The 13,739-nt window shown below is 31.6% G+C and overlaps 1 protein-coding gene across 1 annotated transcript; it reads right to left on the minus strand.

Moving 5' to 3' along the window:
• Window positions 1-4,277: 4,277 nt before the first annotated feature.
• Window positions 4,278-12,851, minus strand: LOC147075934 (protein PBDC1). Its single transcript, XM_085942255.1, has 3 exons — window positions 12,695-12,851; window positions 12,492-12,596; window positions 4,278-4,849 (listed from the first exon to the last, which is right to left on the minus strand). Exons 1-3 carry the CDS (start codon window positions 12,695-12,697, stop codon window positions 4,457-4,459), a joined length of 501 nt encoding a protein of 166 aa, XP_085798381.1. The 5' UTR covers window positions 12,698-12,851; the 3' UTR covers window positions 4,278-4,456.
• Between the last annotated feature and the right edge of the window lie 888 nt (window positions 12,852-13,739).

Here is a 13,739-nt window from a genome sequence, read left to right on the forward strand (position 1 = left end):
AAATGAACGAGGGCCTCAAGCAAACGTTTGTTGTAATGCATGCATTATTAAAATGACATTTGAAAGTGACAGATGAAGCAGTCATTTTGAATGACATGTGACGTCAGATTGCTTACGTCACAAACAGTGCTATACCCTATATGGTGGAATTTCGAAGAATTTCGGAATCTCATACACACGGCCCTTAGTTTACATCAGGCAAATTTTCAAAATAAATTCCTCTCGAAGTGGCCAATAGCTATGTCTACATTTGATCACTTCATCTTCCACTTCATGTCAACTTGGTTCAAGTAGTTTTTCGCATGCTTCAAGTTGAAAGTATGTCACGCACCGTATCAACTGTCTACGCTTGTACGTCAAATAGTTTTCAATCATCCATGGGAGGCAGTGTTGTAATCTTTTTATAATGCTGATTTTAATAGACGTAAAAAATATGGTATTATGAAAGACTACAGTCGAACTTTTTTATTACGAGGAAGATGGGACTGACTGAATTTGCTCGCTATATCAGAGAATAGGTATTTTTAAATGAGCGGTCACATAACACAAAAAGTGGCAATTCAAACAAAAATACACAATTAGAATTTTTGAAACAAGCATGGGATTCATAAACTACAAAAGTTGTTTATTGTAATGAACGCTGGTAGGTACCTACTGACTTCACAAACCTTGGATTTTTTAAATGCAATTTCAACCATATGCGTGGATACTTTTTCAATATTGTGGGCGAAAACACCAATTAGTTAGGTACTTAATCCGATCCTGGGTATACCCGATAAGTAGCTTATTATAAAAGTGAACAAATGTATGGAGAAAATCATAAACTAAAATGTCAACGAATGTTTCCTCGTTACATCCGAGATCTCGCTATATCCGTGATCGTAATAACTAAGTTCGACTGTACATACATTCAAAAGATTACTTTACGACGTTTCGCTCACATCAATTAGAGTTTATGTAATCTTATAATTTTTGATTAAATACTGTGCGATACAAATAGAAAAGGAGTTATGTAATGAAAGAGAAAAATAGTTGGTAAAATTGTATCAAAGGGTGAGAATTCTTAACGAGGTAATTGAAACATGCGTCATGCTAATTTGTGGTGAATATACCAAGGATAAATTCATTTTATAAATAGCTAGGGTAATGAGCAATGAATAACCACTAAGTAAAACCTGAACCTTTTGAAAAAGAAGGTCAATTATGTCAATTTTTCTTATCTACATAGCAACATTACCGCAGAACCAATAAGTTTATTCATTAGAATATTTGAGCAAGTAGAAATATCCTGCATTTTACAAACATGCTCTAATGATGACTTCGCTATTTGGAAACACTTATACGTGTGAACAACTTTTTAGTCGGATGAAGCATATCAAATCCCGAGTGAGAACACGAATCACTGATGTGCATTTGGAAAACTGTTTGCGTGTAGTAACAACGTCACTCGATATCGATATAAATGCACTTAGTTCTGCCACACAAAATCAAACTTCTCACTAAAATTTATTATTTTGTTTATTTTGTATTATTTAAAAAAAGTCTAATCTAATAAATATGTTTGATTCTCATTTTTGTTTTATTTTATTAATATAAATATACCTACTTAATATTTATTACTTTTTTGTTTTGTATAATAAAAAAAGAATTAAGTTGTGCAGCCCGGTAGAAAATCTCATTTTTAAAATCTGGCCTGGCTGCTGAAAAGGTTGGCCACCCATGGTCTAAATACACCGCCATTTCAAAACTGAACTGACGTCTAAAAGACATTGGATAGTGCAGATGCTGATAAAGTTGATATTTTTTATTATTATAATAATAAATGTAAATTTTCTCATATTTAGTACATATAGAGATGAGTATTTTATTTTTGTCTATATTTTGAAAATATTTTTTGAAAAATGTTGAAAGAAATGCAATAATTTATATTATTATTGTGTATCTATATATAAATAAGGATTTTTATATATTTTTTCTCCAAAATAAAAAATATTCCATAATATTCAGTGAGGGAATTCATTTTATGAATTGTAACATTATTTTTTAAAGATATTATTTTAACAAATCTCCAAGTGTGGTATTTTACAACAGTACCTATCAAATTACCATCTCGCTATATCCGTGATCGTAATAACTAAGTTCGACTGTACATACATTCAAAAGATTACTTTACGACGTTTCGCTCACATCAATTAGAGTTTATGTAATCTTATAATTTTTGATTAAATACTGTGCGATACAAATAGAAAAGGAGTTATGTAATGAAAGAGAAAAATAGTTGGTAAAATTGTATCAAAGGGTGAGAATTCTTAACGAGGTAATTGAAACATGCGTCATGCTAATTTGTGGTGAATATACCAAGGATAAATTCATTTTATAAATAGCTAGGGTAATGAGCAATGAATAACCACTAAGTAAAACCTGAACCTTTTGAAAAAGAAGGTCAATTATGTCAATTTTTCTTATCTACATAGCAACATTACCGCAGAACCAATAAGTTTATTCATTAGAATGACACAAACTGACCACTGCATGTAAAAAAAATAATTCCTAAGTTTTAAAAAAACTGCATGTGTACAATGTTCACGCTTGAAATGCAAAACCTGGGTTAAAAATAATGATATATTATATCAAAGTATAAAACTTTTATATAGTTTTCAATCCCCTACACCGGAGAATGGCAAGCATGGAAAGCGCAAACACAAAATTTGAAAATCACCATAGGCAACATAAGATATGTAGGTATATATTACAGACATCAGAGTGGTTTAATATGATACTCAAATGAATAAATATATAATAATGCAATAGAGTGAGTGTAGCCATAGTACCCCCCTCGTAGTCTCGATCAATAAACTACATATTATAATATATATATTTTGATAGATTAAGTTTTAAAAGTTTAAAATATGTAATATCGCGCAAGTACAATTTTTAAATGCATATATACAGCAGTGGTGTGCGGTTCATAGATTATGCAGATGCGGAGCACCCCCAGAAATAAGTATGTACTACATTTTCACAATATTATTTAGGTATCTATTGTATCGTAAATATTACATAACTTTGCTTCTTCCAAAAAGTAGGTACTATATTTTTAATTTTATATAAATTTTTTGAAGATAACAATGTACCAAAACTATACACTTTCGTCAGTCGCCTGCATACATTCAATTAGTTACAAAGCCCTAAGAATCTACGAGCAAAAGTCACCACATACCACTGGTATATTGCTGCAATACATGGGACAAACTTATAAAATAATATTATGACATGGAATTTAAGGGTATGAGTAGTGTTTTTAAATTTTACTGATAATTTTCGTTTTGAATAAGCTGCAGAAAATTTTAATTAATTTTTTAGTTAATGAATTTTTTTAAACTATTTTTATTAGTTAAAATGTGGTTTAATAAGTTCTAAATTCAGTTTTAAATTTATTAAATTTCAGTTTTCAAATTCACTCACAAGAGCATCACTGTCCTCCATCCTTTATGGAAATCGTGCATTTTTTTTTATGTCAAATGACTTATTTTCTTACGCCTCCTAGCTATTCTTAACAGTTAGCACGTTTCTGTTATTTTCATTGATTCAAATTAACACGGAAGGCATTCCATACACAAAGCGGCATCGGCGTTTATCTACAATAATTAGTAAATTCGTAATACGGCGAAAATTTTGGTTGGTAGAGATGTCATGTCAACTTTGAATCCACCCTAAACCCAAAATTTTGTATTGAAGCAACAAACATAACCTACAATTTTATTAGTCATGTATTGCAATTGCAGCATGTAGTAAAACAAAAATTAATTATGTTACTAGTAGTCACCCAATATTTGACAGCGCAGGGAACTATAAATTAAGGCAGCGGCCATGACGTAATTATTTTTCGAAACACTCGCATCATGCATCTCAATTCTCAATATGTAATTGACATAGTCTATCTCGCTCTAAAAGTTAGGGGCTGTTAATAGATAGCACTTTTTGACAGCTCAGACGATTAACTTATTGTAATAATTAACTGCCTGAATACATAAATGTGATAGAGTGATATGTTAGAATAGCCTCGCTGGAATTTTTTCGCAATTGAGTTTTAAATTCCTGATAATAAACCTGTTAACTGCGTAAATTACTATTGAGTCCAGATATAAACATATATACAAAATACTTTTTTTGCGATTTCCTCATTGTAAAATAATGCATCACCTTTATTCTGATTCCCTCGTAAATGCACTTCATTCATTGCTTCTCAAAAAAACTTTGGGTCAATAAATAAAACATTTATCAACAGTCTTTCTACGAAGAGTTGTTTTAATTTAAACGATAATTCACAACAAAATATATATATAAATAAATGCTATCATTCCTTCACCTTGGTTTCATTACAGTAAAAACGACTAATAATTAAAATAATCCTTAAAATTAGTACTAAATGTTAGGATTGCAAGAGACTTCAGGGTCACGCGTTGTCCTCCTCTTCGGAGATACTGCTGGAAGATTTGTTGGGCCTCTGGCTCGGCTTGTAGTGCATACGGATACTGTCGTTTACCCCCTCCCTGTTCCGTGCTATTTCGATAGCATAGAACTGGATCCTGGGGACGAGTAACGTATTCTTCTGAGTATATTCTTCTTTGGCATCGGCCCGCATTAACGTGCCGAAACTGTAATCTTCGATAATGTTTTTGAACTTTTCACAAAAGGGGCGCCACCTGGCTTTGCCGGCGATGCTCTTGAGGACGTCTTCGTTTATCGTGTCGACGTTCACGTCCGGGAAGTCTTGTCGGAAGTGTAAATAAATTAGATCATCGTTTGGCGTCAGTCTCAGCATTTTAGGATCTACTGAACACAGAATCTGAAAATTTCATTATTTATATTAGTAAACAAATCATAGAAAAGTATTACATCTCTCATAAAAATTAGATGTCATGGGAAACAAGAACAATATAAAGTCATCACACCCTCAAAACTGGCTGTCTTACTAGCAAAACATAACAGGAAAGAAAAAAAGGCAATGATTTTCTTCCACTATGAATGAATATTACCTGTATATTTTAGAAAATAAGTACTATAATAAAAAAAAAAAAAAGTGAAAACTAGAAAGATAGCATACTTTATCCAAATTTTGTGGCACAGAGATCTGATATATCGGCTTTGCGTACTTTGCTAAAAATACCATGAGATGATATATCAGCTTTTTGATGGACTTTTTTTGTTATACAATTTTAACTTGCCTTCAGTGAGTTATCTCACTCTGAGGCCGTGATCGAAAGGCCGCACATACAAATCAGTTTGAACAATTATGAAATACTAAGTCACAAATATCTATATTACAGCGATTTTGAAGAACTTCGCTCTACATTCAACGTGGTTAAAAATCTGCAGCCTGTCAGATACTATTGTAGTAATATCGTGAGGCATAGAAAGATTTACAAACATGGTGATGCCATTTATTTTATAAATAAAGAGTGTTTATTTTCAAAACATGTCAACTGTAGTAATAAAATATAACCTGAGTTCACATGAAACAAGCATCCTACTGTTCTTACAGAGTTCTTACTAGTCATAATATAAAGGTGCTTTTAAACGATCAGTCCCTATTTAAATCGAGCTGTCAGTTAAACTGACGTGTAAATGCAAAACTGAAGCGGCCGACTGAAACCGAAAAAAAGACGAAACAATATGGATTTTCTGTTTTTAGAGTTGCCAGTTAAATTGACGTGTAAATTACAATGTTGCCATATTTTTCATACTACTTTTTCGAATTTTGATTGAAATATTATTATCTCTATAGGTGCTGTATTATACCAACGTTTAGCACAATTTAACAAAATTTTAACTATGTTTAGAAAGTGATTATAAAAAATATTTTCATTTTTAGTGGATAAAAAATACGTAAATATACATCGCCGTTTCCCAACTGAACCATCAACTGAGACTGAACGGACAACTAAACTGATCGTCCAAATCATGGGTGGCCAACCCGCGGCCCACTGGGTGTCAACTTGTGGCCCGTGGAGCAGTGAGAAAATAAAAATAATATCAAATGCTGCCGCTAGTTATGCTAATTTCGCAAATTGAGATTCGATATTGGCTCAAGTTTTAAAAAGCACCGTGTGCTTTTTGCTGCATTTGCAACGCCATTCTCCGTAGACGTGAATTTGTTACCGGGAAATTTACAGATGGAATATTGTGAAATATGTTACGATGAACAGTCAAAGGAGAAATTCCATCAGGTTGGTTTGGAAGAGTTTTACAAAACATATTTGAGCAAGTAGAAATATCCTGCATTTTACAAACATGCTCTAATGATGACTTCGCTATTTGGAAACACTTATACGTGTGAACAACTTTTTAGTCGGATGAAGCATATCAAATCCCGAGTGAGAACACGAATCACTGATGTGCATTTGGAAAACTGTTTGCGTGTAGTAACAACGTCACTCGATATCGATATAAATGCACTTAATTCTGCCACACAAAATCAAACTTCTCACTAAAATTTATTATTTTGTTTATTTTGTATTATTTAAAAAAAGTCTAATCTAATAAATATGTTTGATTCTCATTTTTGTTTTATTTTATTAATATAAATATACCTACTTAATATTTATTACTTTTTTGTTTTGTATAATAAAAAAAGAATTAAGTTGTGCAGCCCGGTAGAAAATCTCATTTTTAAAATCTGGCCTGGCTGCTGAAAAGGTTGGCCACCCATGGTCTAAATACACCGCCATTTCAAAACTGAACTGACGTCTAAAAGACATTGGATAGTGCAGATGCTGATAAAGTTGATATTTTTTATTATTATAATAATAAATGTAAATTTTCTCATATTTAGTACATATAGAGATGAGTATTTTATTTTTGTCTATATTTTGAAAATATTTTTTGAAAAATGTTGAAAGAAATGCAATAATTTATATTATTATTGTGTATCTATATATAAATAAGGATTTTTATATATTTTTTCTCCAAAATAAAAAATATTCCATAATATTCAGTGAGGGAATTCATTTTATGAATTGTAACATTATTTTTTAAAGATATTATTTTAACAAATCTCCAAGTGTGGTATTTTACAACAGTACCTATCAAATTACCATGGTAGTAAAGGGTTAATGGACATTATTTTGCCTTCGTAAGGCACTGGCTTATCATCTGGAGCGTCCACGGTTGATTTCCAGTGAGGTGAGAATATATTTTCTAAAAACCAGTATTTATGTGAATATTTCACTTCTTTTCACTACACCACTGTCATTGGGCCTCATACAGCCTGTTGTAGAGATAAAAAGAATATGTACCTACAATATATTTTTCTATCAGAAAAAAATCAAACGTTATAGAATGACTCATTAGAATCCAATCAATATCAAAAATTATTAATTATAAAATGTGTACAAGAAAATAAGGACAAAGTTAATAATCAACAAAATTAGATTAAACAAAAAAAATCAATTTGTATAGTTTTTAGTCATGTTAAAAAACCATCATTTCTTTTACAATAATATAATTTACCAGAAAAAAATCCCATCACCTTTTGCCTATATATTCGGATCTCCGGCATGGGGGTTTGACGAACATAAAGACTACGTAATCTTTCGACATACCTCCACATTGTAAAGGTCCATAATATCGTTGGTGTTTTGTATAAAGTGATTTTTAACTTTTGACATTTATTTATTAATTACCTGTGGATGATTATAAATTTCTAACAAGTTTATAATAAAGCTTAGAAAGAATACTGTCCTTATAATAGGCATTATAATATAATATTTTAAAAGGCCTAATATGTCACATTCACTTTTTATTCGTAATACTAAGTGGATATTCGCCCTTCCGATTATCGTTTTTAAGTACTTTCCTGTGGAGATACAAATTCACCGTTTTTACACAACAAAGCTAGTGAAGTACATATTGTTTTTTCATTAAAATCTCGATTTCGCCAAAATGGTTGATTTGTCCTTTTTACAAAACACCGACGATATGCTCTATCTTAAGGGTTCTTAGCATATGGATCACGACCCAAAATTGGGTCAATTGGCTTATTACTCAGCGGATTGCGAAAAATTTTCAGGCGGACACGCGCACAAGGGAACGTGGGGTTTCAGGTCCAGAAAATGAATGTGAATTAAAAAAAATACAATTATTCTGGTGAATGGAATATTACTTCTTCATCGTCAAGACCTTGTGACAGAGGATCGTGACCAGGATGATTTGCAACTATCTGAGGCAACCAATATTTTCTAGACAACACAGAGCGGACGACACAATTGGACCCTGACGATCCTAATAATTATGACCATTAGGCCACACGCATCTGATAACCAATAATAGCTGCAGGCCAGGTGTTTATCACTATACTCAAAGTGCGGAGTGTCTGGGTATGGGGAATATATGCGGAAAAATAAAGTTGTTGAAGCGACGAGATGCAATAAATAGTAAGCGGGGTAAATGCGGAGGATAGTGGCACCTGCTAGATTATGTTAATCCTGCCCTCTGCCGCCGCAATAAAAAATTAATAACCATTATGAATATTTTTTCTGTGCCTGTTTTCTGGTATAATATTATTATATGATAACATACACCGCACATACAACTGTACAAAAATTATCATAAAAACATTTCTACCCGCTGTCAGATAGTGATTCTATACAATGAGTCAATATTAATAACTGACAAAATCAATTCGTTAAATTGACGAGTTTCAACAAAGTATTTGTGTGTCTGTACACTGTGCAGTGCTCAACTTTTTTACATAATTAATATCTGAAAATGTGCACGAATGCTGAATCACAAAGTGCATTTTAAAATATTTTGGACAATGCGTAAATAAATTCATTTACGGTATCATTATTTGCACTGGCGGCTTCTCTGGTGAATTTAATATTAAGTAAAGAATACCTCAGTTTAAATTTGTCGAACCAGCCTTTACTTGCTTGAAATTCCACGCCTTTGATAATATAATTCCACAATTGTCAACATATTCCTTCTTGTTTTTCAAATATTAACATTTCGTAGACCGGCTGAAGTCGTATGAATGGCTGTTTGAAGCAAAAGATTCGCCACTATCAGAACGCCTAATTATTTCCATCTTTGTCTCGAAGCGTACAGGTTTCACATTGTCGACAAAAATCTAAATTTCAAGAACTGTACGAAATAGTGAATTGTACAAAATTTGAATGTAAAAAAGTTGAAAAAAATTTAAAAAAAAAAATGAAAAGCAAACATTCAAATACAAAGCACTGATTGTACTACATACTACCCTTTGCAACAACATATGCGAGTCAGGGATTTCAACTATAACATAACCAAATTGCTGCCTATCTAATATAACACCAAGATTGCATGAACTTTAAAAAAGTCATATTAATATGATTTATTCTTGTTACCAACATAAGCCCACATTTTTTTATTTAATTGCATATGTTAAGTATTATATTACTCTTTTCTTGGCTCGTGAACATTAGTGGGTCCAGAGCGTCCCCGGACGGCGCACTGAGATTTTTTTCCAGGATGGAGCAGGAGTTGACACTTCTCCAGACAGTTTGCATTGGTATTATAGCGCCTATACACGTGCATGGATTTACTTGCATTAATAGTGTGTATTTTAAACTATCGCAATAACAACTACACATAAAAGTGCTGACTATCTTGCCAATCTCATTCTTAAACAGTAAGTAGTAAAGTAAAGTTGTCATTGTATGATACTATTTGACAGGTCGTGAAAATCGGTTAACCCCAAAATGAGTCTGTTTCTGGCAGGATCGCCACTATCCTACTACGCAGATATCCCACAATCCAAATGTCGCGTGAAAATTCAGAAGCTTCTGAACTTTTTTGATCCATGCATGCATTTGCACGATAATATGAGTTTACACGTGCATTTTTTGTTATGGCCGCGATAATATGTACTGTCAGCAGTAAATCCACGCACATGTAAACGGGGTAATATGTTAAAAATATTAATAAAAAATTTATTATGAAATTATCGATATTTTTTTAGGAATGGTAATAAAAGTTTCATAACACAATCTCATTTATAAAATGTTAAAATCATCTACGTTGAATTTACAATCAGAAAATATTTAATTTTAAAGTTAATTTACTTCACATAATCACCAATGCATTTGTGTTAGTTTAATCCTCAGCACTACAATTATTGTCAATAATGTGTGGTGCACGTACCAAGTGTTGAATATATTTTATAAATTATCTTGTATCATCAAGTAAACGAAAATATGGTTAACTATGTTGTGTTTAAATTTGGTAGCCGTACTGAGAAGTAACATAATAATATAACGTTTCATTGTAAAGTTAATAATATAAAATTGAGGTTCTACTGTGCGTAATACGCAAAGAACACGGCTTCTTTTTGCCAAACAATAGCCACTCTCTTTATAGTATTACTCTGAGGTGAAAACCCAGAAATCTATAAATATGATATAATATAGAAGTGCAGAAACTTTAGATAATCACAGATTTAAATAATAATATTATTTACAATGATTTAGTAATCTTCGTAAATAAACAATATACATAATACGCAGTAGGCAGGTATATCTTTGACCTTTGGTGATTATAACATCATTAACGTGTGATAACTAATTCAATTCTGAAACCAAAGTTTCAAAACAAACTTTATGAAAAATAACCCTCTTGAGGCAGTGATACCAACCGTACTATAAATATAGTACAATACTATAATTTTAATTCCACGAAAAATGTAAAATACTATAATTTTACGCCAAATATACCAAAATACTATAATTTTAAAGGATTCAAGACGAAAAATGTTCCAGTACTATACATTTATCAGAAATACTATAATTTTTACGCCTTTGTACTATAATCAGCATAGAAAAAGATGGCAACACTGCTCTGAGGTGACCTCTTGAAAATCTCCCTCTGAGGCGGACGAAACCGGTACTAATTTATTGATTAAAAGTGGAATAAGTACTACAAAAAATGGTGGGTTTTATTAAATTAAACAATACAATGCAGTTCCACCATGAATTTACAGTTAACAAAATAAAAGAGAAAAAAAAACTAAATTTAAAAATAACAACTGCGTGAAGTCTACAATGTGCACAGGTCTCCTGCGCAGTTCCAATTTTTAAAACATTATTGTAAAGCCAATTACAGATGAACAAAAATAAATGAATTCATTCGCATCACAAACGTTACAAATAGTTAACGTAACATTAGTTAATGTAACATTAAAAATAGTTATTGATTGAAATACACGCGAATATTATATTTTGTGGTGGTCCCGTAAGCATGAAAAAGATGTATTTGTAGATTTTAGAACATATTCTGGCCATTTGGAAGACTTGATTAATATTATATTGGTAAATGTGCCGCAGATGTCCACATGAGTTTTTATAATATTCTTTTTAGACCAAACCCAACCTAACCTACCCCAACCTAATATAATCTTAGTTATCTTATAAATTTTGAATTAACAATTATTGGATTGAAAAGCATCTGCGCCGACAGATAAAGGTATTTAATATAATTGTCTACATTGAATAAACTGTTTTCGTAAAAAGAAAATTATAAAAGCTCATGCGGGCATCTGCGGCATAATTACCAAATTTATTTGTAGATTTTAGAAGACATTCTGCCATTTGGATGACTTCATTAATTATATTAATCGTGGAAATAATACTTTTACATAAGTAAGGCAGTGGTAAAAAAAATTATGACAGGATTAGGTATCATCATTATAGACTTATAAAGCTAAGCTAAACATATTTGGATTCACAATAGGTAGAAGGCATGACTTTTAGATTAAAATTCATATAATACAACTACTATAATCCGCCGTTATTTTTACTAGTTGAAAGCACAAAATCAAGCTCTATAATTCTGGTTTTTGGGGTGGCGGATTACTGAGAGAGTACTGTATAATATAATGACTAGGTATGTTATAAATTGGAAAACTGCGTACCATGAAATGCATATCTTGGAATAATCAGTGTTGAAAATAAAAAGAATCAAAGTATAAGAATTTCAAATCAATTATTGACAAATATGTCTAGAACAAGACAAATGAATAGTTTTTATTTTGAGTAAAAGAGAAATATGTTAGAAAAATTTTCAATTTTGCTAAGCACAAACTAAACAATGTCTGCATTTTAAGACCAATTTTCAACACATTTTACTGTTCGTAAGGATTGCAAAAGATTGATTTGATTATCAGTGTGATTTTAATGAAAACCGTAGTAATTAAATTACAAAAGAAACACTAAAAAGTACCTACAGACAAGTCTAACTAACAATGGATGTGTAAGTCAAGCATGTGGTTTGGGGTCAATTAATCAATAAATCGGTTATCATTTGACGATATTTGCAAGACTGATGTTCAATAGACAACATGCAATGAATATATCTGATCGGTTCGGCGGCTACAGTGTTGAAAAGATTGACAAAACAAACGCAGGAGCCTCGTGTTGGTTGGGTAAAAAAAAATAAAACCTCAAAAATTCACTTACGTTAAAGTATATTTCTCCATGCTCTATCGCTTTTGTAGCCCACAGATTCTCTAGAGTATCGTCATTCCCGAATTCCTCTGCGGGCCTTGAAAGAACCTTGAAGTCCTGTCACAACACGTGAAGATTAATAAAATTTAGAGGAAGAAAACATACAAAAAAAATACGTAGGCATGTACGGGAATGGGGTAATTGACGCAACTAACCATAATAGCATGTAATATGTAATCAGTTCGGCTTCTCGTTCTTCGCACGGATAATAATTTTAATCGATTTTTAGTTTCTTTAGCACATTAAAAGAAAGGGGGCTAAACACTAAAGAATCCACCGGCACGTGCTTCTGGATGACAGCTGAGTATCTGTGAGTATCTATGAAACTCTTGGGAAAAATATTGTGTGAAGTTAGTTACGGATTGTGCAAATTCCACGATTCGACACTCACTTCATTTGTGTTTGTGACCTTGAAAAGGCAATGATTTTTTGAAAGGTATCGCCTAAAAATGGTTACCTCATTAAAAATAATATAGGTACCTAATTTAATATTTTTTATAATAACCCAACCGTCGTAATATTGAAATAGGTATTAAAAAAAAACAATAATATTTATTTTACCTTTTATTCCTCATGAACCATTTTAAAATAAATATATATTTATATTATAAGGACGTACAGAGGCTGAGTGTGACCGATTAGAGAAGAAAGAGCTCATTATAGAGAAATTGGAGGACGATTGTGCAGTTGGTCATGGACCTGAATGGTCTATAAATAGCACCAATGTAATCATATTATTAATAATATTATACTAGTACCTACCAAAATAACTTAGTAGGTACCAAAGAATTGGAGCTCATTGTTTGTTAGGTACTTATTTTCTTTCGATTGAAAATACGAATATAAACTAAAAGGTGATGAAAAGAAAACTTTGGTGGCTAATAATTAATGATTATTCAGATCAATTTAAACGAAGGTAGGTACACATGTATAATAAAGGTACTAAGTAGGTACCTAGTACAATAATAAATTTACTGTTTTCTTTGTTTCAATAATTAATCAATGATCACCAATCACTATAATAGGTAGGTACCTATTTAGTTATTGTCCATCTATAACCATGTACCTATATAATATACTTAATATATAATATATTATTATTCGAATTTGACTTTGAAGTCCTTGAGATAGGGTTTGCTCTTCCTTCTTCGCGTGAGGCTATATTCTACAAAATTATTTTCATTTTTCTTGTCGTTGGTC

This window comes from Rhyacophila brunnea, unplaced genomic scaffold (genome assembly GCF_057557595.1).
Source record: "Rhyacophila brunnea isolate RB1 unplaced genomic scaffold, BYU_Rbru_1.0 scaffold_14, whole genome shotgun sequence".
Taxonomy (NCBI): domain Eukaryota; kingdom Metazoa; phylum Arthropoda; class Insecta; order Trichoptera; family Rhyacophilidae; genus Rhyacophila; species Rhyacophila brunnea.